The 27,839-nt window shown below is 38.2% G+C and overlaps 2 protein-coding genes across 3 annotated transcripts; one reads left to right on the top strand and one right to left on the bottom strand.

Moving 5' to 3' along the window:
- Positions 1-597: 597 nt before the first annotated feature.
- Positions 598-13,107, bottom strand: LOC124874189 (fibronectin type III domain-containing protein 7-like). 2 transcript variants are annotated; one of them, XM_047375447.1, is made up of 14 exons: positions 13,003-13,107; positions 12,890-12,905; positions 12,504-12,764; positions 10,559-10,819; positions 9,256-9,516; positions 6,753-7,016; positions 5,834-6,088; positions 5,502-5,759; positions 4,931-5,185; positions 3,780-4,034; positions 2,598-2,858; positions 2,484-2,513; positions 2,331-2,368; positions 598-1,314 (listed from the first exon to the last, which is right to left on the bottom strand). In XM_047375447.1, the coding sequence occupies exons 1-13, from the start codon at positions 13,054-13,056 to the stop codon at positions 2,337-2,339; spliced, it is 2,463 nt and encodes an 820-aa protein (XP_047231403.1). In that variant the 5' UTR covers positions 13,057-13,107; the 3' UTR covers positions 598-1,314; positions 2,331-2,336. The 2 variants fall into 2 exon arrangements, with proteins under 2 accessions (XP_047231403.1, XP_047231402.1); XM_047375446.1 differs by having other exon boundaries at positions 598-1,279.
- Positions 13,108-14,281: 1,174 nt separating this feature from the next.
- stxbp3 (syntaxin binding protein 3) lies at positions 14,282-27,821 on the top strand. Its single transcript, XM_047375925.1, has 19 exons — positions 14,282-14,382; positions 18,002-18,051; positions 18,209-18,290; positions 18,393-18,469; positions 18,551-18,623; positions 18,711-18,811; positions 20,097-20,242; positions 22,005-22,095; positions 22,366-22,490; positions 22,585-22,683; positions 22,770-22,827; positions 22,930-22,995; positions 23,231-23,311; positions 24,406-24,541; positions 24,704-24,810; positions 24,914-25,012; positions 25,636-25,721; positions 26,705-26,853; positions 27,094-27,821. The coding sequence occupies exons 1-19, from the start codon at positions 14,337-14,339 to the stop codon at positions 27,195-27,197; spliced, it is 1,776 nt and encodes a 591-aa protein (XP_047231881.1). The 5' UTR covers positions 14,282-14,336; the 3' UTR covers positions 27,198-27,821.
- The last annotated feature ends 18 nt before the right edge of the window (positions 27,822-27,839 follow it).

Below are 27,839 nucleotides of genomic sequence, written 5' to 3'. Positions count from 1 at the left end.
TGGAAGATTCACATTTGAGCTTGGAAAGTACTGTCTCCAGACATTTTTGATGAATTTGGTTGCATATTTATATTAAAAAGTGGGCTGTTGGGATGTATAATGTATGAAAACATTCCTTGTGTCCTACATGTTACATAAATTGCTTGCTTATCAAAGAAATATAATTTCTTTGGTTTAGTCATGCCCCACGTATCATAAGCCTATCTATTCCCTACTGAATGTCACTGTATCTCCCTTATTAAACCAGCTCCATTTACAGCACATTGTGGATAATAGAGAGGACATTCCTTTCAGATATTGTGGGACTTAAGCCAGATGAAACTTGAGATGTGAAAAAAGGTCAAGGAACTCATCAAGAACATGGCAGCTGGGGAGTAGTAAAGAATAACTCATACATCATTTTGAAAACATTGTAATAACTGCTTTAAGCTCACTGTATTTGCCGTGATGCGGTGTTTTATTTAAAAGATTTAGGTTAATCTGGTTATAGAAGTGTTTTTTGTTCCACTTTGTATGTCTTTTATTCTTGGTATATGCCATCTGTTTAATGAAAAACAACATATATCTGAATTATAAACCAGACCACAAAACACATAATTGATGCTAAGAATATATTTAATATCTGAAACATGCTCAGTTTTACACAGTGACACACACTTAACACAACTGAAATTATCCTAATAATTAGAAACAGGGCACTAAAAAATGACATTGCAAACTGGATGTTTTACTTAAAGACGCACAGATCCGTGTCTGCTGCTCCATTACAAGGCAGCTTTCTGCTAGTGGCTGAGGCTACTATATCAATAATTGTCTGATGCACATTTTTGTTTAATTTGTTTAACAAGGTTACTTTATTTCAGTGTGATCCCAGGATGTGTTATTGTTTTAAACTCAATTGGTCTGTAATTTCATGCATTAGTTGGTCAAATAAGACACAGGTTCAATTTAAGATAAAATATTTAATCTCAATACATACTATGAGAAAAACTGACCAATTACTTCATGCAATTACGAATCATAAATCTTGATTTTAATTTTAATAGGCCATTTAGTTTTATTATTATACTGTAAACTTTTGCTCAAACATCAGTAATCATTTGCTTGTGAATCATGGCCACATATCATGTCAGGTTATGCAGGAGAAAGACGACTTGAACTGCATTTGCCACAAGGCACAATAAGCTACTTAGAATGAAGACCGCAAGTCAGATTCTGTCCATCCATCTATCGTCCATACCCGCTCATCCATGCAGAATTGTGTGGGGCTGGTGTCTATCTTCAGTGATCATGAGGAGAAGGAGAGGTTACAACCTGGACAGCCAGTCCATCACAGGACAACACAGTTACAAACAACTATGCACACAATCACTCACTCTTAAGCACAAGACCAATTAACCTACCAGTTTTGGATTGTAAGAGGAAGCTGGAGTACCTAGAGAGAACCCATGCATGCACAGAGAGAACATGCAAAATCAACGCAGAAAGACCCCAGGCCAGGATTTGAAGCCAGGATCATCTCGCTTCAAGGCATCCGATCTAACAGCTGCACAGCTATGCAAGCTTTGTTTTTATCAACACCACTTAAAGAAAGAAATAATTTATCCCACAGCCAGCCCGAGATTGAATCAGGCCCCAAGCAGAATTTGATTTGGGACCCTTCCAGTAGAGTCCCTCATCCACTGATCACCACAGCAACAACACTATTATCTCTGTTCAGCTCCTGTCAGGTTCATTAGTCTCCCTCCCTCAGCTCCCTGCTTTCACTCTGCCTCAGCTGTTCCACATTTTCGCATTCTATGTCATATTTTAGATCTCCTTCTGTATATACTCTCATACATTTTCTTAGTTCTTGGATGGCTTCTCCATTGACTTTATGTTCTCCATTGCCCCTTTGCCCTGCCAGTTCTTCGTATGCCGATTTCATGTCCTATTTTCTTCATGTTTGACATTGCAAGTTCTGTTTATTTTTTTTAAATTAAAGTTTAAATCACTTCATCACGTCTGCCTCTGTTTCTGTCTGCATTTGGCTTCTTCCTAAAACCAAATCATTACATTTAATTTGTGTGTCCTTGTGCTGTGTTCAATTTATAGTCTTGCGGATACAGACGAACCCAAACTTACGTCTGTTAGCAGGAACTCTGATTCACCAGAGCTCTGTATGATTATTTTGGATGGCAGAAATCTTTAAAGAACTGTCATCAAACTGCAGGATAATTTATTGCATTCAATCCCAAAATACTCAAATTGAAGTCAACATTTCCTAGCGTTTCCTTATTATGTTGACTGTAAATAAATCCTTAGTTATAATTGTTTAAAATGAAACTTACCTTGTACTACTCAACACTTCTTTTTCCTCTGTAAAACACTAGAGGTAAAGATATTGAAGTGATTTTATAAATAATTAAATATTTATCTTATAATTTGCAGGTATCCAGAATGTTAAATAGCCATTCTGATGTTTTCACAGGGAATATGCTCACCTGAGCTGATGTTGCTTCCTGAACAAGTAACTATTAAAAAAAAAAAACAAGTTATTTATATAGTACTCAAACATCTGAAAACAAAAGGTTGAGCTTTATGAAGGACCTCCAAACCTGAGTAGAGTCTGATGGGGCAGAACAGAACTTTGCTGCCCTCTGGTGTGAGAGGAGCTACTTCTACATGATACACTCCCCCACATTGGATGTTTTTAACAACACAGCTGTTCTTCCCAGGTGACGCAGTGCAGGTGTAGTTGCTGCTGATGCCCGCCATCTCTGCCATGGTGCTGAGGCTGCTGGCTGTGCTGCGCCAGTAAACACCCAGAGAGTTACTGCCCAACATGTAGAGCTTGATGCCTGATGGGCAGCAGGGGCCTAAAAGAGAAACCCTCTGATTGAATAGCATTCTTTCTTTTTTTAAGGAACCCCAGAATGTAGCTCATTCATGGCAGGTCAGTTTAAATACATTTTTACAGCTATTAGAATGGTAAAAACAAGTAATTATATTATTTGTTTTTATTCATAAATCTGATGGAGATAAATCCAAAAGCATTCTTTCATATGTAAAACATGGTGTTTTATTACTCAAAACATTTGGGATATACTATAAAATCAACTTTTCTGATGTAACTGCTCAAAGATGGCATCCATTCGGACTTTTAAAGTAGTTTGAGTTTTTTTTTTATTATTTCACAAATTTCATTTAAAAATTTTCACCCAGATAATAATAAGTTAGTTACAGAAGCAACTTAAAATGATGCATTTAATCCTGATTATTTAGATTTTAGGGGCACGTATGTAGATGTGTAATGGTTCTAGCATGAACTAAGGCCTGGGCAGGCCACTCCTAAGATCCCTTTTCTTGCTTTTACAAATAGAATTAAGATTATTAAAGACACGCCTGGGGCAGAGTTAATCAAAAAACACCCACCACTGTTTTTGTCTTGTTAGATGTCAGGTTTCTTGCCTGTCTTTCAAATAATGAGGAATGTTTAATACACTCTTAAAGGAGAATTTATGGTTTGGTTTAAAGCAAAGTAAGGAACTTTCTAGTTTACAGTAAATATCCCTGTTTTATGAACTGGTTTATGTATGTAGTTATCCGCTATCCAAAATAGTTAAATATAACAGAAGCAAATGCTTTAAGTTTGACATGATAAATTCTGAAAACCGACTTACTGGTTTTCGGTGTGTAAATGATAGAGCAAAACTGACCATTTTCTGAGCAATGAATAATAAATTCATGTTAGGATCTAAAGACATATTGTCAGTCTGTAGATAAAAGTGATCACTTACTGGAGGAGAAGCCCTGATAGGTGCAGCTGGACATGCGTCCACTCATGCTGAATGCCTCTATGGTGACAGTGTAGTTCATGGAACAGGTGATGCAGCCTATGAGGCAATGGGTGTCCTGTGTGTGACAGAGGGCTTTTCCACGTGGTGATGCTAGGGACGTGATGAACGACTTTGCCCCTTTAGCGTGAGACCACGAGACGTTAGACATGGCCTGAGTTACCTGAACAGCAGTCAAATTCACTGGGCAGCAGGGCTCTGCAGGAAAAGGTTATATGTGTGGATTCAACATTTTAGAAGAGAGACATATCCAACTTCACTTAAGCATCAAATATATTGACATATTCCATTCTTGGGCTGCACAGTGGCGCAGTTGGTAGCACTGTGGTTGCTTCAGGCTTCAGATTTCGGCCTGGGTTGCATGTTCTTCCTCTGTATGCATGGGTTTCTGGCTTCCTCCCACAGTCCAAAACATGAGTGTTTGGTTAATTACTCTATCTAAAGAGCCCTTAGGTATGAGCGTGTGCATGTATGGTTGTTTGTCCTGTGTGTCTCTGTGGGTTGCCCTGTGATGGACTGATGACTTGTCCAGGTTGTACCTCACCTCCTGCCTAATGACCGCTGAAAGGTAGACACCAGCGACCCTGATATGACTACATAAAATTATGAAAGCTGCTTAAACAGGTGGCACTTCATACTGCTACAGGTTTTGGCACTATTGGCTCCCTGCAAGTTCTCTGCCAGGCCAGGGCCTTTCTGTCTGTGGAGTTTACATGTTCTGTACAGGCCTTGGTTTTCGTTCTAGTTTCTTCCCACAGTGCAAAAAACATGTGTGTTCTATATTCTACACTTTATACAGATTCTAAATGTATCTATGGATGTATGCATGAATGGCTGTTGGTCTATTTTGTATCTGTGTTGCCCTGTGAGGGACTATCGACCTCTCTTAAATGTAGAAGTAAAACTGATTTCTTTTTTATGAAATGTATTAATGTATTTTATAAACAATACTACTACAAAACCTGATGGTGGTTCCCAAAACTGTTAAAGCAGAACCTGGGAATAGCTTTTGAAAGGCTGGAATGACACAAAATGGTTAACTCACCAACAGCACTTTTTCCAAGTATCTTTTTACCCACCAGTCAACTTCTCACCTGTTTCTAGTGAGGTGGAGTAGCTGGGTAAGCTCTGCCCGGCGCTGCTGGTTGCTGTGACGCTGATCTCAAAGCTTGAGCCACAGGGCAGATCAGTGATGTTACAGCTGTTTCCACTGGTAGTACAGGTACCTCTGGCATGCTCCCCGTCTGCGCTCACAGTGTAATTTGCAGCCCTGTTGTTTGCTGTCCAGCTGACACCAATAATGGAGGATGTATTTGAATTCAGAATCGGTTTAGTTGGCGTGCAGGGAGCTGAAGTGGAAGTAAGAAGGAGAGGAAACCTACTTGCTTAATATGAAATGTTATTTTTGGTCTTGTAAAGTTTTCCAGAGATTACAGAACAATTTTGGGCAATTTCTGAATGTATTTCATAAATACAAAAAAGATTATTGAGCTATAATAAAAGGAAACATAGACCAATAAGCATTTGACTACCTTGAATCTACAAATATTTCATGTTTGTTGTGCTAAATATAAATCATACTTTAGGTGAATATAGCAAAAGTGAGACAAGCAAAGCTTCAGTGTAAAAAGCAACAAGCCCTTATAAAAAGTAGGAGCTTTCTACCAGTGTCTCTGGTGTGGGATTTGCAGGCTTGGTTGCATCCACTGATCTCATTGCAAGGAGTTACCACCACGGTGTAGGAGCTGTCACAGCTGAGGCCAGAGAGAGCGCACACCGGCGCTGTGTCATTACAGAGGGTGACCTTGGAGGTGTCTGCAGCCTGAGTCTTATACAACTCCGCTCCCTGCGACGCATTCCAGGTAATCACCAGAGTGTCAGTGCTTACAGCAGAGACAGATACACTGTCTGGACAGCAGGGTACTGAAACACACATATTAACACGTCTAAATTTGAATGCATCATCTCATTTAGATGCCACCTCTGCTGCTACTCACCTGTGGTGTAGTTGAGCATCTTCCATTCAGGACTGCTGCCTGCCTGGTTGTACGCCAACACATACATCAGGTAGGTGTAGCCACACTGGCACTGATATGTGCAGTTGTTGCTGATGGAGTTGCAGGTTGCCTCAGTGCCATCACCTATTTTGACAAAGGCCTCATAACGCTCTGCATAAGGTACGTTGTTCCACGTCAGCGTGCAGTTTCCTTTAGGCGATTCCTCAAGAGTCAGAGACTCTGGAGCACAGGGGACTGATGGCAAAGAACATGAGAGTTTGAACATTGTTTTAGTTTGTTCCTCAAAACATTCACAAATTGACGATTTTCTTTTAAACTTGCACACAAAAACTGAGCAATATTCAATCCTTATGATTGACTTCACAATTGTTACAATCAGGTGTTTGGAAGACATTTACACTCACATTTGGACAAAGAAATTCAAACAAGGCGCAAACAATGACTGTGAAAATATAATCAAAAGTTTTATTAAAACTAAAATAATTGCTTATTATAGCATATTTTCATTTTATCAAACATCAATGTCATTTTGATATTTAGCTGCTTTAGTTATGGAGTTTAATGCAAAATATAGATAGAAAAAAAAATTAACTTTAAATCAAACCAAACCTAACCAGCATCCATCCATCCATCCATCCATCCCTCCACCCATCCACCCATCCATCCATCCATCCATCCATCCATCCATCCATCCATCCATCCATCCATCCATCCCTCCACCCATCCACCCATCCATCCATCCATCCATCCATCCATCCATCCATCCATCCATCCATCCATATCTAAGAAATGTTTTTACCTATATGGGCCCCATATGTAAATGCTTGCTGCATATTTGCATGAACTGACTTATCTAAACCCGCCTTCAGGCTGGTATATTCATTATGCTGTTACTCACAGGTGATAAATAACACTGGGCTGGATGGCTGGCTGGGACCAGCTTTGTTTGAAGCTGTGGTGTGGACGGTATGTATTTCTCCACAGCCCACTGGTGACAGGATGCAGGAGTTGGAGGTGCTGTTACAGTTCAGGTTCTGGTCACTTGTCACATGATACTCAACAGTACCATGAACCTTTTTGTTGAGTTTCCAAGACACAGAGAGCCCGGCCAATGTGCCATTCATCACCACCGACACACTGACAGAGGATGGAGTTGGAGGTCCTGGAAGAAGCCAATGAATATTGCAAAAATAAGAACAAAACAATGATTGATATTTCTTTTACTCTACATTTACTGTAAAGTATTTTAGTGAAGTGCGTTGTTGCTGATTCCTTATTTATTTCAGGGCACTATCTTTTAAAAACCCTCCATCGAGACATGGGTTCCAAAACATTTAGTTGCTGGTCCACAAACTCCAGAAACGTACGTTCTGAGCTATTGTAGAAAAATATACAAACACTGTTAATAAGTAAATTAAACAAGGGCAAAGCAAAAAACAATTCGCTATTTTAAAGCTTCTGCTTTAAAGATCAAATTAATCTTGGGTGATTATTTTAGGACTCCCACTACTTGGTGTTTAACAACACCCACTTTGGGATCCCCTTGGTTGACATTATTGGTTTTACTGTAGTTTGGATGTGCTAACTGTTTCTAAAGATTATTTGCTGTATAAAACAATTTATTTTGAAAATGTATACATCCTGAAAAGTTTTTCCACAACTGGTACTCTTATGTTGATAGCAAAAAATATAAGCACATTATATAGATAGCACTACTTATGGATGTCGTTGGAAATGTTTTGTACTATTGCGGATATCCCTGAGAAACAGACATAACTATTCATTTTAACTTTGTTTGTTTCAGGTAATATAACAAAATGCAATACCAGAAAAGTTAAGTAAATACTACAAATTGTTTTCAAATAATGTTGTCATATGTTATTGGAAGAAAAGCTATGCAAACCAACCTGGGCCTATGTGAAAAAGTAAATAGCTCTTAATCCATTGGCAGCAACAACTACTAACAAGCCCTTGTGATAACTAGCAATGAGTCTTTTACATCACTGTGGAGGAATTTTAGTCAATTCTTCTTTGCAGAATTGTTTGAATTTGGTAATTTTGAAAAGTTTTCAGCATGAACGGCCTGTTTAAAGTTATGTCACAGCATTTTAATAGGAGTCTGGACTTTGACTAGACCAGTACAAAACCTACTTTTGTTTCTGGGTTTTTTCAGACATTTAGTTGTGGAATTGCTGGTATATTATTATCCTGCTGCATAACCCAAGTACACCTTAGACCAAGATCCCAAATTAATAACTAGATATTCTCCTTCAGGACTGCTTGGTGGGGTCAAGAATGTATGGGTCTATCGATTACGGGACCTTATCCAGCTCCTAAAGAAGCCCCAGACCATTGCACTATCACCACCATATTTAACACTGAGTATAATGGTGGTGTGTTAGTTTTAGTCCAGTTCCACTTGTTCCTCCTCAGTTTCCTAAAAAGTCTTACTGATCATCAAAAAGCTTTTTAGTAAATGCAAGAAGCCTTTGCATCCCTTTTGGTCAGCAATAGTTTTCACTTGGAAACTCTCCTGTGGATGACATTTTTGCCCCTGTCTTTTTCTTGTTGTTGAATCATGAAAACTGATCTCAACTGAGGCAAAGAAGCCTGTAGTGCTTTCAGTGCTTTCCAGTGTGGGTTCTTCTGGGACCTCTTGGATGAGCCATCGATGCGGTCTTGGGATAATTTTGGTAGGCTGGCTACTCCAGGAAATTTAGGGGAATTCATTCCTATGTTTTTTTTTATTTGTGGATTATGGCAGTGTGTTGTAATGGAATCCCAAAACCTAATTGATCTTGTAACTTTCTCCAGGCTGACAGACATCAATGACTTTGTTTCTCGTCTTGTTGATTTTCATTAGTTTGGGGCGTGGTGGGATGTTTTTAGCCTGTACAACCTCAGACAGGTTCTATTTCAGGGATTTCCTTATTCTACAGGCCTGGCAGCAATCAGGCCTGGTGTAAATATAAAAATTAAACTTAAACTTCCTAAAAAAAAATCTGGTTAATCAAATTAAGTGAGAAAAGCAAATATTCAGTCACATTTTCTCTTCCTGCCAAGTTGATTTCGATTGCTCTTTTCCCTTAATAAACACAAATTAACATCTGAAAAGAGTTTTTTCATTTACTCAGGTTATATTTGTGTGTTTAATTTTTTTTTAATCTGAAACATTTATCCAAAACGCAAAAACAGAAGAAATACTTTTTCTCAACACATTACTAATTAATGTAAACATGTATAAAGTGAGGTAGATGCCATTGTTTGAGAGCAATGAGTAGAGCAAGACATTTTTACATTGTAACGGGCATATTTATATGCTCTGAAGTAGACAATGTTATTTAAAATGGAATGGAAATAGGTGATATAAAGAATAGAGGGTAACATCTGGATCTCCTTACGAGTAGTCTGGTTGACATACAAACTTCCCTCTCCATCTCGGCCCTCTGGGTCCGAAGCTGAGCTCTGAATGGCGTACAGGCATCCAGCATCCAAGCCAGGGAAGGTCAAGTTGGTGTTGGTTGTGTTGTACTTTTCCTTAGTGTTGGAGTCAAACTTATAGATAGACACGGTGTACTGGACAGCATGAGCAACAGGAGGCCAAGTTACAATAATGCTGTCATTACTGGGAGAGGAGGTGGAGATTTGAGGAGGTGGTAACACTGAGGAGAAGAAGAACGGTTTGTTAAAATGTCTGCATGCAAGATAAGCATTAGTCTGCCGTGTACTGTCATGACAATGTTTCAGTAATGTCAGAACATTTGTAGTGCAGCGGCTTTAGCCTAAAGAGGTGTACATTATTGTTTTTTCGTTCAAGTCAAAGCTCATATATTGTATTTCTGTTCTGAAGTTGATCATGTCTTGAAGGTGTCAATAATTGGATACTAAAAGATTTTCGGTGGGTTTGAAATCTTTGCTTTGACAGCAAGTTTTAAAATAAAATAGATTTGTCATAGCTTGGATCTTGGTCAGCATGTTCCAAATGAGATCTTCAAAGTCAGCCAGAGGTTTACACCCATCACCAGTACGAATACCGTATTAATGATTTAATTGTGCTTTTCTCTCTGTTAAGCATTATGGTGGCAGCATCATGCTGTGGGACTATTTTGCTGTCAGTGGTACTGGTGCTTTTTACAGAGTGGAAAGAATAAGGAGGACTACCTCCAAATTCTTCAAATCGTCTCAAATCAGTAGCTAGAAGGTTAAATATAAACACAAGTTCCACAAGTTGAAACTGTAAAAATTATATTGTGAAATATATTCTTATATATTTTGGTTTTTGTGTTGTATCAGATGTTTTCCTCTAGGATAGATACACAAATAGTTGCAAAAGATGTGTACTAGAACCTGAGGATGGGATCATCTCTTTGTGTTTTCATAGATGATGTCAGATAGAGTTACCAATGATACCTGAGAAGGCCCTCAGGGTTGCTGACATATTTCCTGGGTAAAGTTTGAACAGAAGATGTTGTGCTCTGCTACTCTACAATAAAACAGATCAAATGACGTCTGAGGGGCAAATGGGACTGATGCGAAACAGCTCTGGATTTCCCAATAGATCTGAAACTCTTGCCTTACATAAACCAACCTTTGGCTAAAAATGTCTTTCTCATTTGTGTTCTGTTTTATAGCTTTGGAAACATAAACACATAACTGTTATTTACAGTAATAAAACATGTCCTATGATGAGTAGAACAACACTACCTGTTTTTGCAGCTACAGGAAATGATGGCTGGCTCCGGCCTGCATTATTTACAGCCATAATGCTGAGCCGGTACTCAGTGTATGGGTCAAGATTCCCGATCTCTGCCGGAGAGGAGGACACGGTATCCTCTCTGAAGAAGCCATTAGTGTTCTCAACTCGTATGATGTAAGAGGTGGCCCCTGTCTTTGGGTTAAACTCCACCATAAAGGTTCTGCTGTCTTTTGGCTTGACTGTCTTGATGGGATCCATAATATCGGGTGCTAAAACAGAGATGCAGACACATGTAATGTAACCTGACAGTGTTTTTCATTACTTATTTAACATAAAACTGCAAAGAAAGTAGGACATTTATAGACTATTAACTGGGGTAGTTTATGTACACTGCCTGTACCTTAGTTAAATGCAAGTGGCAACTTTTTTTGGGCCAGGCAGTGTGTTTCTGCCTGTGTCAAGTGCTCATTTATAACTCTAATATTTAAAATCACATTTAGTTATTTGCAATGCCTTGCAAATCTCTTTGTACCCATTCAGTTTTATACATTTTGTCACTTTACAACCCTGAACTTCCATGTGTTTTATAGAGACTTTCTGTGATATACCAACACAAAGTAGTGTATAATTGTAAAGTGAAAGCAAAATTATACAGCTTTCAAGTTTCAACCACATTTATGGTTTTTCTTACTTTGTAATTTGATATTATAGTACAGTCTTGATTATACTGTTCTTTGTCGTTATTATTCCCATTTTTTAGGTGTGTCTGTGCTTTCCATTTGTCACTTTGTTGTTTTGGAATTTCCCTATTGATGCACAAATAAAATATTATCTTATTCTATTCTTTTACTCTACATGAAAAATATGAAAAATGGGGCCTACAGTTGTATTCAGCATCCTTTACTTCAATACCCGCAAAATTAAAATCCCATTGGAACGCATTGGTGTCAGAAGTCATCTAATTAGTTTAGTTTAGAAGTAGTCTAATTAGTCTGTGCGCGTCTTGTGCTCAGCTCAAATACAGCTGAGACAGCCTCAGAGGAGAACTTTAGCAACGCTTTTGAATCCCTCATCTGATAACAAAAAGAGTATAATACAACTACAAATCTAGCTAAATGGACATCTTGGACAGGCCTAGATAACAAAACATTAATCAGAGAGGCTGCCGAGAAAAGAAAAGGAAAAATAGAGGTCAAAAAGCATTGAACTTTTGCCTACATGTATAACACTGTGAGTCACGAAAATCTAATATTGCATGTCATCCTGAGCACAAATTTAAACATGCACAGAGTTACCATGAAATGGTTCAATCAAAGCACATTTATGTGTTACAATGGCCCAGTCAATCTCCAGACTTAAATCTAACTGTAAATATTTGGCAAAACCTCAAAGCTGTGTTCACAGATGCTCTCCATCCACTCTAACAGAGCTTCAGCTGTTCTGCAAGAAAAATGGGAATAAAATACAGTCTCTAGGACTGAAAAGCTGGTCGAGACAAACTCAACCCAAAGACTGTGCTGTAATTACAGTAAAAAGGCTATTCTACAAAGCACTGGCTGAAGGGGACGAAATTACAAACGCCCAAAACACTTCTCAGATTTATATTTACAAATGTTTTGAAATCCAGGTATTTCCATTTTGTTCAGTTTACAATTATGCAGTACCTTGTTTTCTATTACATAACATTCTAATAAAATAGACTGAAGTTTGCACTTGTAACATGACAAAATGAGAAGAAGTTAAAAGTGTGTTTATAGTTTTGAAAGCCACTGTAAATATAGTTTTAGATATATTTGCAGATTCGCAATAACCTATTTAACATTTTACATAACTTTTTCAACAAGTTGCTGAGAAGGAAAGTTGCAAACTAAATTTGAAAGTATAATGCACATTTGCAAATTAGTGCTGCAAAGATTATCATAAATTATTTTAGTGGGCAAAAGAGTAGCTCACCTGTTAATGTCTGGGTTGATGCAAAGCTTAGCACTGTCTGGGTACCATCCAAAGCTTGAACAGTAAAGATATATTCTACATCTTGGGACAAAGAGCTTATGGAGCCCATCACTGTGTTTGGCCCAAACATGATAAAAGAAACAGGACTGCTTGGTGAGCTTAAGGGGGCGGCAGATATCTTGTAGGTGACAGCTCCGGAATAACTGGTCCATCTGAGAATCACTGTCTTGGATGTTGCAGAGAACACAGATACTTTGATGTCTGATGAGAGATAACAACAGACATTCTTTTGCACCCGAATGCTCCGATAAGCAATGTGTTATTATGTTTCATTCTCACTTAAAGCATCCGAAGAGTGATGTACATGATAGGAAAACATACGGTACCTGATTGTGCTGCAGCCTGCAAAAATTCACAGGAGAAAAAATAAGACATAAATATTTTATGCCTAAGTTAAAAAGAAGTTCTGCAGCTAAGTGACAATATTGCTTCACTGTACCTGTGAATATGTGTTCAGAAAAACCAAAAAGATCAGCCACTTCAAAGCACCCATTCTTGATTTGTTTGTTGAAGCTCTTCTTTTACACTTGACACCTCTTTTTGATTCAAAAACACTCTCCTCTGTGATGTCTTCAACTTTTCTTAAAGATATACGGTGTCTAGCACCTCCCTTTCTGGGGCAAAGGTCCAATAATACCAAAGTACAGTAGCCCGCCTTTAGACAGTTACATTTTATGTACAGCGTAATCTATGGGTTTAACATTCTGGATTAAAGGACAGTCATCAATAATGTCATGTATTTGTATTTGACAATGAGATAGATTTCAATGTAACTTAAAGGTGTGGATTGATTATACTCGTACAGTAAAAGGCATTCATTTTTTTAATGTTTTGTTTCCAAAGAGCCAGAAATTTCCTAAAATACAATAATAATAATAATAATAATAAATGCTTCAAACAAGTAATAGATAAAGCATGTTATGTATTATTGTTGCTTATTATACTGTCGGTCAAGACGTTGCATGTTCTCCCCGTGCATATGTGGACTCTTTCTGGGTACTCCAGCTTCCTCCCACAGAACAAAAACTTGTATCTTAGGTTAACCGGCCACTTTGAACTGGCCTTGTGTCTGTGGATGCTTGCCAGTCCTGTGTATCTCTGTGTTGCCCTATAGGGAACTGGGGGCCTGTCTAGGGTGTGTAATGCTTTTCACCTAATGGCTGCTGGAAATAGGCAACAGCCTTCAAAGACCCTGCAAGGACTAAGCAGGATTGATGGACTACCACTATTACTTCTACTGCTATAATAATAACAATAATAATACTAATAATAATATTATCAAGAAACTAGAATGAGAATACATGGAATCAGAGTTAAAAGAAAATGTTAAAATCATAAAAAGCAATATGCGTTGCATGCAGCATATTATAATATTTTGAGTGAATGATGGTATTAAATTAATAATAAATGAATATTTTTATGATTATTATTATTGTTTATAATACATCTATAGCTTAATAACAATAAACATAGAAACTGGATTTTTTTTTAGAATCTTCTTTTCAACTACTATTATACATTCTTTCTTTCATTATATATTTCTATTAATTTTGATAATGGTTTATAATTATTTATTTATTTATTTATCAGCAACTTGCATTTATAAAAAATATGAATAGGAGTCTGTAGTTTTTTTTAAATTATTATTTCATCAGGTTCAATAAAAACTACAGCATCTCACCGTCGCACTCTTTGTGACGCAATCAAGCATGCGTCAACCGACCGGAAAAGAGTAGAAACGGTGGGGTGGGGAGAAAAAAAGCGGAAAACAAGATGGCAGCGGGCTTGGATCACGGGCTAAGGCGAACAGTTTGGAATAGTAAGTTTCACAGTTGTTTATTCGCATTTCCACTTACCTTAGTTTGGGTCGATAATTGTATTTTTGGTTCTTTTTCCTACTTTTCGCGAAGAGCAGCTAGCGTGAGGTCACTTTGAATATTGCTTGGAGCCCCACCTTATTTCCGCAGAAATAAACACCACTGACAGAAACAAAGTTACTGTCACCTTCACATGTTTTCTCCAAAATGAAGATTAGCACGTTGTGGTAAAAAGCTAAATGGTTGAGGTTACTGAGTTCCATTGTTTCTAAAACTTTTAGAAAAGCAGTGTTGAATACATTTCTAACAATGTTGAAACTGTCATTTCCATTTCTCTTCCTAACTGACCGTAAAGTTGAATGAATATCTGATCGAAATTGGTTAAAAACGTTCTGATGAATATATATTTTGGCATCCTTTTTTGTGGAATACAGTTGTTTTCAGTGCCCACCATAAAGCCGGATTTTACTGTGTTTTGCGGTGTAATAATTCAGGCAAGGGGCTGATTGTCATGAGTAAAAAAAGGTATTTCCACAATAAATTTAAATCAAAATTCATTGCACCATTCATAAACCAGAGAATCTAAAGTGCTTTACACAGAATCAATGTACAGACATTAAAACAACAAAAACCTTTATGCATTGAAAAGCATTGCATCCACATAAACAACTGTAAAAAGGCTAATTTAATCCTAAATCTCTGGCTTCAATCACTTTTTAGTGATCGAGCAAACAGTTCATGTTTGCTATACAATAATGTTTTCGGTCATGATTTAAAGGAGCCAACCTTTTCTGCACAGCTCAGGTTTTCAGGGAGTTTGTTCCGGAGCTGAGGAGGATAAAAAACAAACGCTACCTCCCTTTGTTTACCTCTGGTCCTGGGAAGACTGAGTTAGCAGGTCTCTGGTGACCTGATTAAATGACACAGGTCCTGAGGAGATGAAACAGCAAAGCAACAATTAATCCTAATGCTGCTGAAATGATATTGATAATTGTAGTTCTAATAATGTTATGTATAACATTTATTCACTGCGTTTTTGATGCATAGAGTCAGCAAAAGTATTAAATGAACACTAACTAAATTGAGTAGTAGTTGTACCTTTTATTTAATTCTCCTCCTTTATTGAGTAACACTTTCATAACAAGCTGAAATAAGCTGGTTAATCAGGAACTTCCTTATTTTAAAACAGTCTTACCTTAATAAGAGTGATGATTGGCTCTCCTTCAGTTTCCACACTAGGGTTGCTTTTGACTTTTGCAACCACCAAAAAACCCTTTTATTAGAGAGGAAAAATGTAGAAGACTTCTTTCAACCAGCTGTCCAGCAGTTTGCAGCAGCAGATAGGGTGGGAACAATCCAGCGTAGGAATGGTATGACACAAAGGTTTCGCGATTCTAGGAATTGTATGCAAATATGCTCTTCCTTTTAAGAAACGTGCAGAGTTTAGAGGATAAGATTCCGATTTAGTTTAAGGCTCAGAGTTTGAGGGAAGAATTTGATATATTCTGGTTACCAAGAATCTACAGGTCCTTCTCAAAATATTAGCATATTGTGATAAAGTTCATTATTTTCCATAATGTCATGATGAAAATTTAACATTCATATATTTTAGATTCATTGCACACTAACTGAAATATTTCAGGTCTTTTATTGTCTTAATACGGATGATTGTGGCATACAGCTCATGAAAACCCAAAATTCCTATCTCACAAAATTAGCATATTTCATCCGACCAATAAAAGAAAAGTGTTTTTAATACACAAAACGTCAACCTTCAAATAATCATGTACAGTTATGCACTCAATACTTGGTTGGGAATCCTTTTGCAGAAATGACTGCTTCAATGCGGCGTGGCATGGAGGCAATCAGCCTGTGGCACTGCTGAGGTCTTATGGAGGCCCAGGATGCTTCGATAGCGGCCTTTAGCTCATCCAGAGTGTTGGGTCTTGAGTCTCTCAACGTTCTCTTCACAATATCCCACAGATTCTCTATGGGGTTCAGGTCAGGAGAGTTGGCAGGCCAATTGAGCACAGTGATACCATGGTCAGTAAACCATTTACCAGTGGTTTTGGCACTGTGAGTAGGTGCCAGGTCGTGCTGAAAAATGAAATCTTCATCTCCATAAAGCTTTTCAGCAGATGGAAGCATGAAGTGCTCCAAAATCTCCTGATAGCTAGCTGCATTGACCCTGCCCTTGATAAAACACAGTGGACCATCACCAGCAGCTGACACGGCACCCCAGACCATCACTGACTGTGGGTACTTGACACTGGACTTCTGGCATTTTGGCATTTCCTTCTCTCCAGTCTTCCTCCAGACTCTGGCACCTTGATTTCCGAATGACATGCAGAATTTGCTTTCATCCTCAAAAAAGTACTTTGGACCACTGAACAACAGTCCAGTGCTGCTTCTCTGTAGCCCAGGTCAGGCGCTTCTGCCGCTGTTTCTGGTTCAAAAGTGGCTTGACCTGGGGAATGCGGCACCTGTAGCCCATTTCCTGCACACGCCTGTGCACGGTGGCTCTGGATGTTTTTATTCCAGACTCAGTCCACTGCTTCCGCAGGTCCCCCAAGGTCTGGAATCGGCCCTTCTCCACAATCTTCCTCAGGGTCTGGTCACCTTTTCTCGTTGTGCAGCGTTTTCTGCCACACTTTTTCCTTCCCACAGACTTCCCACTGAGGTGCCTTGATACAGCACTCTGGGAACAGCCTATTCGTTCAGAAATTTCTTTCTGTGTCTTACCCTCTTGCTTGAGGGTGTCAATAGTGGCCTTCTGGACAGCAGTCAGGTCGGCAGTCTTACCCATGATTGGGGTTTTGAGTGATGAACCAGGCTGGGAGTTTTAAAGGCCTCAGGAATCTTTTGCAGGTGTTTAGAGTTAACTCGTTGATTCAGATGATTAGGTTCATAGCTCGTTTAGAGACCCTTTTAATGATATGCTAATTTTGTGAGATAGGAATTTTGGGTTTTCATGAGCTGTATGCCAAAATCATCCGTATTAAGACAATAAAAGACCTGAAATATTTCAGTTAGTGTGCAATGAATCTAAAATATATGAATGTTAAATTTTCATCATGACGTTATGGAAAATAATGAACTTTATCACAATATGCTAATATTTTGAGAAGGACCTGTACATTTAAAAATATAGACTTTCAGGTAATCGTTTGCTGTAGTGGCACATTAAATGCTTGCAGAGAAGGGCTCCAGCAGCACATTTAAGAACATAATTTTATTAATTAAGCAATGCTCATTTAATGATGCTGGACCATGATTTCTGTCCCTATCAAGGCAGCTTAATAATATTGTAATATTGTGAAAGAAACGCCCTAAATTACAAGTAGAAATGAACAAATTTTGTGTTGATGTTCAAATCTGCTAGTCCTGAGGTTTTCTTTGTTTAAAAAAAGTCACAGCGCACAAAATAATTTTTATTAAACCTAATGATAGATGAGATGAATATCAAATGATTAGTTTAGGTCATAATTGATGCATCTATTATAGACGCATGGTAACCAAATACTGGTTCCTATGTACAAAGCAGGTTGACGTTCAGTGACTACATACAGTATAAACCTGATCTTGAAGTGTGATTCCTGATATTGTTCTATATCTCTGCAGGAATAAAAGACACAATAATTGCAGACTGCAAAAAATCAGAAGTATGGAAGGTAGGAAGACCTTTCTGACTTATAAATGCATGACCAGAAATTCTCCGGGTCACATTTTTAGTTATTGTGATTTTAAACAAACTGTCAAGCCCGACTACCCAACAGTGAAAGAGGTCAGCAATGGTATTTCATGGTTGCTTTGAATTCTTCTTCACAGATACTGATTTTGGACCCCTTCACCACCAAGCTTCTCACGTCATGCTGCAAAATGTCAGATCTGATGGAAGAGAGAATTACAAGTAAGTTGTAATGTTTGCATTTAGACATTCAGGCCCAGAACCAACTGAAGACTGTGTGTGTGTGGGGGGGGTTGTTCTGAAATTCATATCCTCTCTGTTTAGTTGTGGAGGATCTGTTCAAAAGCAGAGAACCTGTTCCTGAAATGAAGGCCATCTACTTCATGTCACCGACCTCCAAGGTTTGCCATTACAGCTGATATGACTGTAATATAGAGGATGAAGTAAAGTTTTATAACTAATAATTAGTATTGTTTTAACAGTGTGTGGATGCCTTCATCGCTGACTTTAAGCCCAAACCTAAATACAAATCAGCTTGTGTTTATTTCACAGACTGTAAGTATCCTCTGAATTATTGTTAAAAGTACATTTCTAGGTAACATGATCAAAGTGGACGCTGAAAAATGTGTCTGTTTTCAACAGACTGCCCCAATGACCTGTTCAACAACATGAAGGCTTGCTGTGCAAAGTACATACGCATCTGCAAGGAGATGAACATTTCCTTCTTACCACAAGAGGCACAGGTAAATGGTTGCAGCCTAGATGGATTTTGTATTCATTTTAAGGTTTTATTTCCTCTTTTTATCCCTACTAACATGGTTACTTGTTCACTTAAGAGGAATTAACAGATTGTAATGATTTTAGATAATGCACCTGCAGAGAAACCTTTATGGGTGCCGGATGTTTAAAGTTAAGATGTAGCAATCTTGGCTTCAGAACAGTAACTCTCTGCTTCCTGTATATAATAATGCAGAAAATATTTCTGTTCTTAGATTTCTTTAATGCTTTCAGTTAACACTAATGTAAAAGTGATTACCTTTTTCTGTTCCAGAAGTTCATCTTAACAAATCAAAATACCATTTAACCGCATTATGATATAGAAAGGTTTGGAAGCAGCTAGCTTCTCAGAGAATTAGAATATTACATAAAACCAAAAACTATTATTTTAATACAGAAATAACATGGTATTGTCTACACAATCATGGGGAACACTGCTTACTTGACGGTTGTTCCGCAGGAAGTCACTAACAGACAAATGATAAGCCACAACAGGTTGTTGCAAAAGCAGCTTTCTGTTCAGACAGCTGTATCCAAGCATTAATAGAAAGTTGAGTGGAAGGAAAAAGTATGATTTTTTTTTTTTTTTTTTTAAACCAATCTTATTTAACATTCAAGCTGGAGACTTTGACAGATCCAAGAGCCACTACACACAGACATGGGCTACTTTTGAATCCCTCAAGTCAGTGATTCCCAACCTTTTTTTCTCAATGCCCCCCTTTCTTACTTCCAAGCCAAGCTGAGCCCCCTCAATACAATGTATGTAACCTGAGGGCGGGCCCCCAGGTTGAGAATCACTGCCTTAAGTTAAGCCACTCCATCCACAGACGACATCAGAAGAATTTTACTTCCAGATAATGAGGATAAGCTGAAGACAACTGTTAAAGAAACACCACGGCAGAGCTACAGGTTGAATGCCTTCATGCCACACTGCATTGATGCAACAATTTATCCATAAGAAACCTCAACCAAATGTTGGATGCATATACTAAACAGTATTGAGACATATTTTTCAGTAAGTAGCCATTCCTTTATTTAAAATCCTTTTTCATTGAACTTTTTTAATATTCTCATTTTCTGAGAAGCAGAATTTTGGGTTTTCATTAGTTATCCGTCATTATCATCAAAATTATCAGGCATAAACGATAATTCAACAAATGAACTTCATGGAAAAAAGATTTTAATTGTATTCTACTTAATAGAGATCCACTTGTGTTGTCAGATACAAATGTATTACTGCATGCTTTTAAGGTGTTCACATGTGACGATCCGGGGGCTTTCCAAAGAATCTACAGTCCTCGTAGTCAGGACAAAAGGAAGACATTGGAGAAGCTTGCAGACCAGCTCGTCACTCTCTGTGCCACGTTGAACGAGTTCCCGGGGGTCAGATACAAGAAGTAAGCCAAAGAAGAATCAGTTCTCTGCTTAGGTTACAGCACACCTCAGCCCCTAAGCAGAAGAACATCTTTTGTTAGAACCTGTGATGTGCTTCCAAACTGCTGCAGGAAGGTTTTAGGCGACGGTTATTTTAGGTATCACTTGTTTTCAGATCACACGCTTCCTGAAGAGAAATATTTAGGGCTGCTATGGGAAAGTTTTAGTCATTTCCAGGTATGGATGAGTATGAAACATGAAGACCGCAGAGTGGAAAAATATTTCAGTATGTTCTAACTATTCCACAGTCTACATGGTTAAGTTTAACACTTTAAAAAATGCTGGTAGCTTTAAACAATAACTGGCTGTATGATAGCCTTGAGTAAAGATTCATCAGCATCACAGTATAAGCAGGAAAGGTTAAAGCAAAAATGGCTAACATCATCCACTGAGTCATTTAAAGCAAAAAAAGCAGCAATAATTAACATACTGAATGCTATGGTTATACTAATCTATATAATACTAAAGAAATGTTTAGAGATTTCTGAATTTGAATAAATTCTCGAAGAATTTAGCGAACCAAAATTATTTTTGGATCTTTCTAACAGATTTAAAACAGTTTAGTCGGATTTCATGTCAGACAGTGGGGGTTTACGAAAATGTCTGGTTCCAGTGGTATTTTTTCGTTTTTAAACGACGATTTACCCATCTGTTTCTTTGAGTGAAAGTTTGATTAATCAAGGATTCAATTCTAATTCAGTCATAAGCGAGGTTAATTTAAAAGCACAGAAGATGAACCGTTTTCGCAGATTTTGTCTTTATAGAGTAACACTGGGGGTGGAATGCTTATATTAGCCGGTTAATTAGCTGGCTATTGGCTCTGTGTGCTAGCCTGCAGTCTGCCACTTAACAGGCATGCCTCTTAGCGTCTTAGAATCCAAAACTCATCTTTTAGTCTCCATGCCTTTCCAAACATTCGCTTTTCTTTCTTGTAGAGAATCTACGAGCGACTCCGCACCTAACTGCTTGTGGTTTTACACCTCATTAGAGAAAATACTGGGCATTTCAGAACTTTCTCTAGAATGTTATCAGGTCATCAGTGTAAATAACTTTAGATGTCCTAAGTTGGCTATAAAATACATTGTTCTAAGAAAGTTGTTCTAAGAAAGAATCGAGCTAATTAGCCTTTAACCTTTTTTCTGTTTATTGAAACTGTAGTTGTTCAGATGGCTTTGTACTGCCTTTAGGACACTGTTGACTAATAAAAACCCCACAGAACCCCAATGCATAAGATGCAAACAATGCCTTTGATAGTGGGGACCTTTAAAAGTCATAGGAATTGATATGTGTGTATTAACAAGACATTGCTTTTCAAATGTTTGTATGGTTCTTCTGCACAGCTTTTTGATTTTTAATTTTGAAAATGTTTTAATCATTTCATTTTGTCTTGGAAGATTCAGGTCGAATGTAGAGCCAAAATAAAAATGAAACAAGCCTAAACATTCTCCAGAAAAGAAAACATTTTACATTTAAGTGTTTTTGGTTGGATTACTAAAAGCATACTGTCAAAACTTGTGGATTTGTTAGAAACTTTAAAATCTATGTAAATGTAGGATAATAAAGCAATATGGTGGAAAATAGTTGAAATGTTAGTCCAAGTGGCAGCTACAAAGGAGGAGCAAAGGTCATATGCCTGCAAAGTTACAGCTGCTGTCCTTTTAGTTTCACTGAAACCTCAGTGTTGTTTTTAAAACTCCTAAATAAAACCATTTGTGTTGTATCTAGAGACAGCAACATGGTGAACGCCAAAACCCTCGCAGAGCTGGTAGACAACAAGCTGTCCAGACACTACGAGTTGGACGAGAGCGAGAAAAAGGTGAGACACCTGCTGAACAAAGAATGTGGAGCAACGAAACCAGGTTTTAGCCTTGGGATTGATCTAATTCTCTTAGTGTAGTCTTAGTTTTCACTGACATCTTTGAACATGGTAACAGCTATACCTTTGCCAGAAGCAGAATCTTTCCCAGAGATGTGTGAATTATTAGATTTGTAGTAAAACTTGCATCACTACCGAACAATAAACTGTTTTTAAAAATTGCGTTGTTAAAGCTAGTGTTTTAATGCCTGACTTTCTCACTGTTGGCAGGAGAAGACTCAGGCCCAGCTGCTGATATTAGAAAGAGGTTTTGACCCTGTAAGTCCCATCCTCCATGAGCTCACCTACCAGGCTATGGCCTATGACCTCATTGATATCCAGAATGACACCTACAAGTAAACCTTTACTGCATTTCCCAGCCACACACCATCCTGCCTCAAACATGTTGCAGACAGCTAAAAGCAGTTGTGTGGATGATGTTGCATTCAGGTACAAGTCCAAAGATGGCTCAGAGAAGCACGCTCTGCTGAACGAGGACGACATGCTGTGGGTGAAGCTCCGGCACAAGCACATCGCTGAGGTCTCAGAGTAAGTCTCCCAGCTCTCAGCTTAGCGCTGCATCATGGTTGTGTGGTCCATACTCATTTCTTTACTTTGTTTTCTTCTTGTTATAGACAGATCCCCAAGATGGTGAAAGAAATATCTGCCAGCAAGAAACAGCCTGATGGGAAGGTACAGAGCTGGGGTGTTCGTCACGCTTCTGCATCTTGTCTCTTTGAATTGTCTGTTTCCTCAATTTATTTGCCAGTTCAAACTTTAATGTAATCTTCTCAGATCACAATAAACAACTTGGCTCAAATGATGAAGAAGATGCCTGCATTCCGTAAGCAGCTGACCGAGGTATAAAAGGAGTTTCCTTTTTTTCAAGTAGTAATTTAGTTAATGCTTTAATTACAGTTTTCGAGTGGTTGAAGATACATATGATCACTATTATCATTATGTGTCTGCAGCCTGTTATCTTGCAGGGTTGATATTATTCATGTTGTAGTTGTATATACAGGTCAGAGAATTGCCTGTATGGTAAATGGATCTCGCTGTGAAACTAAAAGAACTGTTCATTTCATCATTATTCTAGAAAACTGTTCACCTGCAGTTGGCTGAGGACTGCATGAAACATTTCTCAAACAATGTGGAGAAACTCTGCAAAGCTGAACAGGTATGTCTGGACTCAGGCCATTATGAAATTGTGATTGTTTATCAAGGTTCTGGTACCTGATCAGGAAGCAGACCATCGGAACCTCATCCCCTCCCTATTGGACGTTTATAACCCAGAAAGCTCTACGGATTGCAGGGGACCCCGCCCACCCATCTCACAGCTGCTTCAGGCTGCTGCCATCAGGAAGTAACTGGGAAGCCTCCGGGCCAGAACCACAGAACATACAGCTTCATCCACCAGCCTGTCAGGAAAATCAGTTATTTTCCTGCTATTCCTGATAATTCAGTTATCTTTTTATTATAATTCTTTATGGTTTACTCATATAACAAATCAACACTCTCGTCCGTTGATCTGTAGATTACTACCTAATTACTCAGCATTAAATGCAAACATTACAGATGAGGGTGACTGGTTCTCCCCAGGCCATATAATAGGTTTGTGAAACACACAATTAAGAACAAAACTCTATAAGAGGAACACTGGGTTGCACATTTATGATATTAAAGAAAAAGAAAAAAATGGAAATCAGTACCACAATAAGACAAATGATGGTAGAACTGGTCTAACATATCTAATCCATCTATTCAAATCTAGACCCTTCTGTAGTCTGATGGCCATAAACGATGTCGATCCCCTCACCCACTGTAGGTCTCTAGTTTCGGCCTTTTCTTCGTCGTGGCTTTACTACAAGCAGCTCAATTCTGAACTAAATATTTGTCATTAGAGGAAACATTTTCTGATGGTAGTTTGTGACTAAACATCCTGTAGTTTGCACAGAATCTTCACTGTTCCGTTCTCTTGCTGATAATATGTGTCCACAGAGGTATTTCTGACGACTCGGTTTTGTTTCTGTTCCTGAATTTCGACTTGGGGCAATGTGAAATGTGTTTCACATTGGCTTTGTTTCAAAATATTCTCTTGCATTATAGAGTTAGGCCTTCTGTGGAATATAACCCATGCATTTAATATGACTGAGTTGTAGAGGATATGAGACAAGGACATGCTAGATCACCTAGACAGATTGTTAATTACATGTTATATTTGTAATTTTAGGATGTTGAACATGCTGTGATTTATTTATTTTTTTTGTGTAGGACCTTGCCGTTGGTTCCGACGTGGACGGGACGAAGGTGAAAGATCCCATGAGGACTCTGCTGCCTGTGCTGCTTAACCCGTTCAGTAAACATGACAAGATCAGAGCTGTGCTGCTCTACATCTTCAGTCTAAATGGTGAAGCATTCATCTCACCCTGTAAAAGCCAGCCTGTGTTGATTGGATTGTACATTTTTACAGTAGAGGTTTTTTTCTGTAACTAGGTATGAAACTATATGACGTAACAATACCAAAACCTTAACCTGACTGGTTTAATTCTACTTTGTTGTGTGTAAACAGGAACGACAGATGAAAACTTGAACAAATTTATCCAACATGTTAAAATCGATGATGAACAAGAGTTCATCCTCAACTGGAAAGAACTGGGCGTCCCTATCATTACATCAGTACGTGAAGAACAGAAGTGTCCTCCTTTGACTGAAAGCTGTGGTGTAAAAACCAAAACCTCTGTATTCTCTGTGTAAATCATCTTTATTTCATTCTCTTCAGCCCAGTTTCTTTTCCCGCAAACCAAGCCGTCGAGATCGAAACCAAGGGGAGACGTACAACCTTTCAAGATGGACTCCAGTCATCAAAGACGTGATGGAGGTCAGTGAGAGCATGTAAACAGTCAGCAGCTTCCACCTGTTGCTGAGAAACAGGAATGACACGTACGAATTTGATCTCATTCAGGTTTTTCACTGCCAAAAAAGAGAAATCCACACTGAAGCACAGAGTTAGTCTTGTTTGCAGGTTGTCTGACAGCCGTTCATTTTGAGTCTGGTCATTTATGAAAGCCGTTAGCCCAAAAGAAAATAGAGGAATAAGAATCAGCTCTGAAGATTGTGTAAACCCATCCTGCAGAAACGAATGAGGAACTGAGAGGAGAAGGAGCATGATGTGTTGCTATTTGACATATCTACGCCTACTTCATGTTGTCACACAGGTTCTCCTTATTGATTTGATGATTCTACAGGTCTGGCAGTAATCCGGCTTGGGTGTGGCTAAATGAAATGCAGCCATAAAATGTGGTTAATAACAGCTAATTCGTAATTTACCAAATAGTTTTATTTGATTATTATAACTTTATTCTCCTCAAAAAATGAAATCATTTGAAAACTGCTTCCAGTATTTACTCATGTTGACTGATATAAACATTATCGCTTTGTGGAACTTGCAGAGAACATTTCTGACATGACAACAGAAAATAGTGTAAAATTTGTGACCTGCAGGATGCTGTGGAGAGCAAACTGGACATCAGAGAATGGCCGCACCAATCCGAGTGTCCTGCTGCCTGGAATGGCTCCGGGGCGGTCAGGTGGGTCATCATGAAAGACATACATCTGTTGCAACTCAGAGAAGTTATGAAGTGTGCAGTCAGTTCACTTTCAGCTCAAATATTTTAACATCAAAGCACCAAGATCCAAAGAACCGTGCATAAAAAGTAAAAACGTTATTGTTACAAGGCAAACTAAATATAAAATAACATCCTTAATTTAATAAAATGTTGCTCTTCAGACAACTTCACTCACCAGCTGATCTTCTGACATGAGATTGACCAATACTCTTACAGCCCTGTCTTCTGTTGCTGGTTTTATTAGCAGCCAGGAGCAGAATTTTGTGTCCCAGCTCAGCTCACCTACTGATGCCAAAATTGTCCAATGCTGATTTATTGTTACAAACTATGATATAAGAACAGCAAACCATAATTGTTTACTTTGTCTGCTCTGAGCAGTGGTTCATTACTTCTGTTAGGAGCAGAGGGGGAGTCGGATACAGCAGGGAAAAGGTTCAGTCCTTTGATTATTGTCAGGAAAAGACAAACCACAGTCCCCCCCACTGTTTTCCCAAATCTACATATTGACCTGAGCATTCAGTCTTATGAGGTCATGGAGTGCTTTGCTATTTTTTAAATGTTAAAAAATAACATGAAGCTGTTCTGTAATTTAAGCTTTTTTGACATAGAGAAAACCTGTAGAAAACCATGCAGCGTATCAGCATCCTTAAAGCCAAGTATGACTAGCCTTTGGTCTGTGAAACAGTCCATGTTTAAGGTTTTTACCCCTTCTATGACTGAGTTTGATACCTCTGTATCAATGAATATATGTATAGTGCGTTTACTGATCAGATATAGATCAGATCTTCTTTTTTTTTTTACTGCCTGATCAAGAAGAAAAATCTGTTCCAGTTATTTCCAGTTAACGGCTCATTCCCCATGCATATTGTTGATTTTTTTTGTTTTTTGAAATAACCTATTCTATTGCTTGCTCTGCTAAATTTCCTGAAATTTATGTTCTGCAGCGCCCGGCAGAGGAACAAACCCAGCTCCCAGGACGATCGCCGGACTGGTTCACGCCTCATTATCTTTGTTATCGGGGGTATCACCTACTCTGAGATGCGCTCAGCCTATGAGGTCACCCAGGCCGTAAAATCCTGCGAGGTCATCATAGGTTGGTATTAAAACAATATTTCTACAGAGTCAGCCTGTTTTTGTCATTTAGTTAATTTCAATATTGTATTGATGCTCTTAATAACCTGCTTAAACGTTCTTCTACTTTATGTTGAATGGTCTGTTGTTATTGTCGGCTTATTCCGCCCCCTGCTGGTGACAGTCAGAACTCAGAAAGTATCTCTTTTTATTTTGGAAGTAATTTAATGTTTTTTATTTTTTTATTATTATTTTTATTCAGGATCTTCTCATATATTGACTCCTACCAGTCTTCTGGAAGACATTAAAGCACTGAGCAAAGGTCCAATGGAATTTTTTACAATAGATGAAAGAAGCAACGCCTGAGAAGATCCCCCACCTCTCCTGATAGCTCTCTGAACCCCCCCATGTTCCTACATCTCATATTACTTGGCACAATGCACTCAATTCGGCATCCTGATTGGAATGCTGAAGGGAAATTAACCGTAGTTTAACTTTGCCTAAGTTTACTTTATGCACATTTATAATAGGCAGTTTGATGAGAAATTCTACTTTTATCTTTTCATTTTACTTGGCGAAATTTCTACAATTTTTTTTCAAAGAATATGACCTGCCTGTAATGTATGTAGCTTTATAATAAGAGTAAATAAAATGGATCAATTTTAAAATTATAAACCTCATGCTACTTAAAACAAGTTTATGTTAAAGAAATGATCTATAATGCATTATTGAGCTAACCTTCGTCCTTTCTGATTAAGTTACACATTGAACAGCCTCTGAAAACATTGCAAGACTAAAACGTTGTGGGAAAATAAAAGCACAAAGCTGCTGTATATTACTGTATGCGCTGAATTACTGCCTTGTCGTTTTGACTTTTCTGATCACTGCTGTTTATAAACACTTAATATAATGTGAGTGGGTTTTAAATACATATTTACACTTTTCTTGGATTGAACAACTGACTAATAAATAGATAGTGGTTCAACTCTTTATAGCCATTCTTATTTC

Source organism: Girardinichthys multiradiatus, chromosome 9, assembly GCF_021462225.1.
Source record: "Girardinichthys multiradiatus isolate DD_20200921_A chromosome 9, DD_fGirMul_XY1, whole genome shotgun sequence".
Taxonomy (NCBI): Eukaryota; Metazoa; Chordata; class Actinopteri; order Cyprinodontiformes; family Goodeidae; genus Girardinichthys; species Girardinichthys multiradiatus.
The sequence above is the reverse complement of the archived record's forward strand: the minus strand, read 5'-3'. Positions and strand labels throughout refer to the sequence as shown.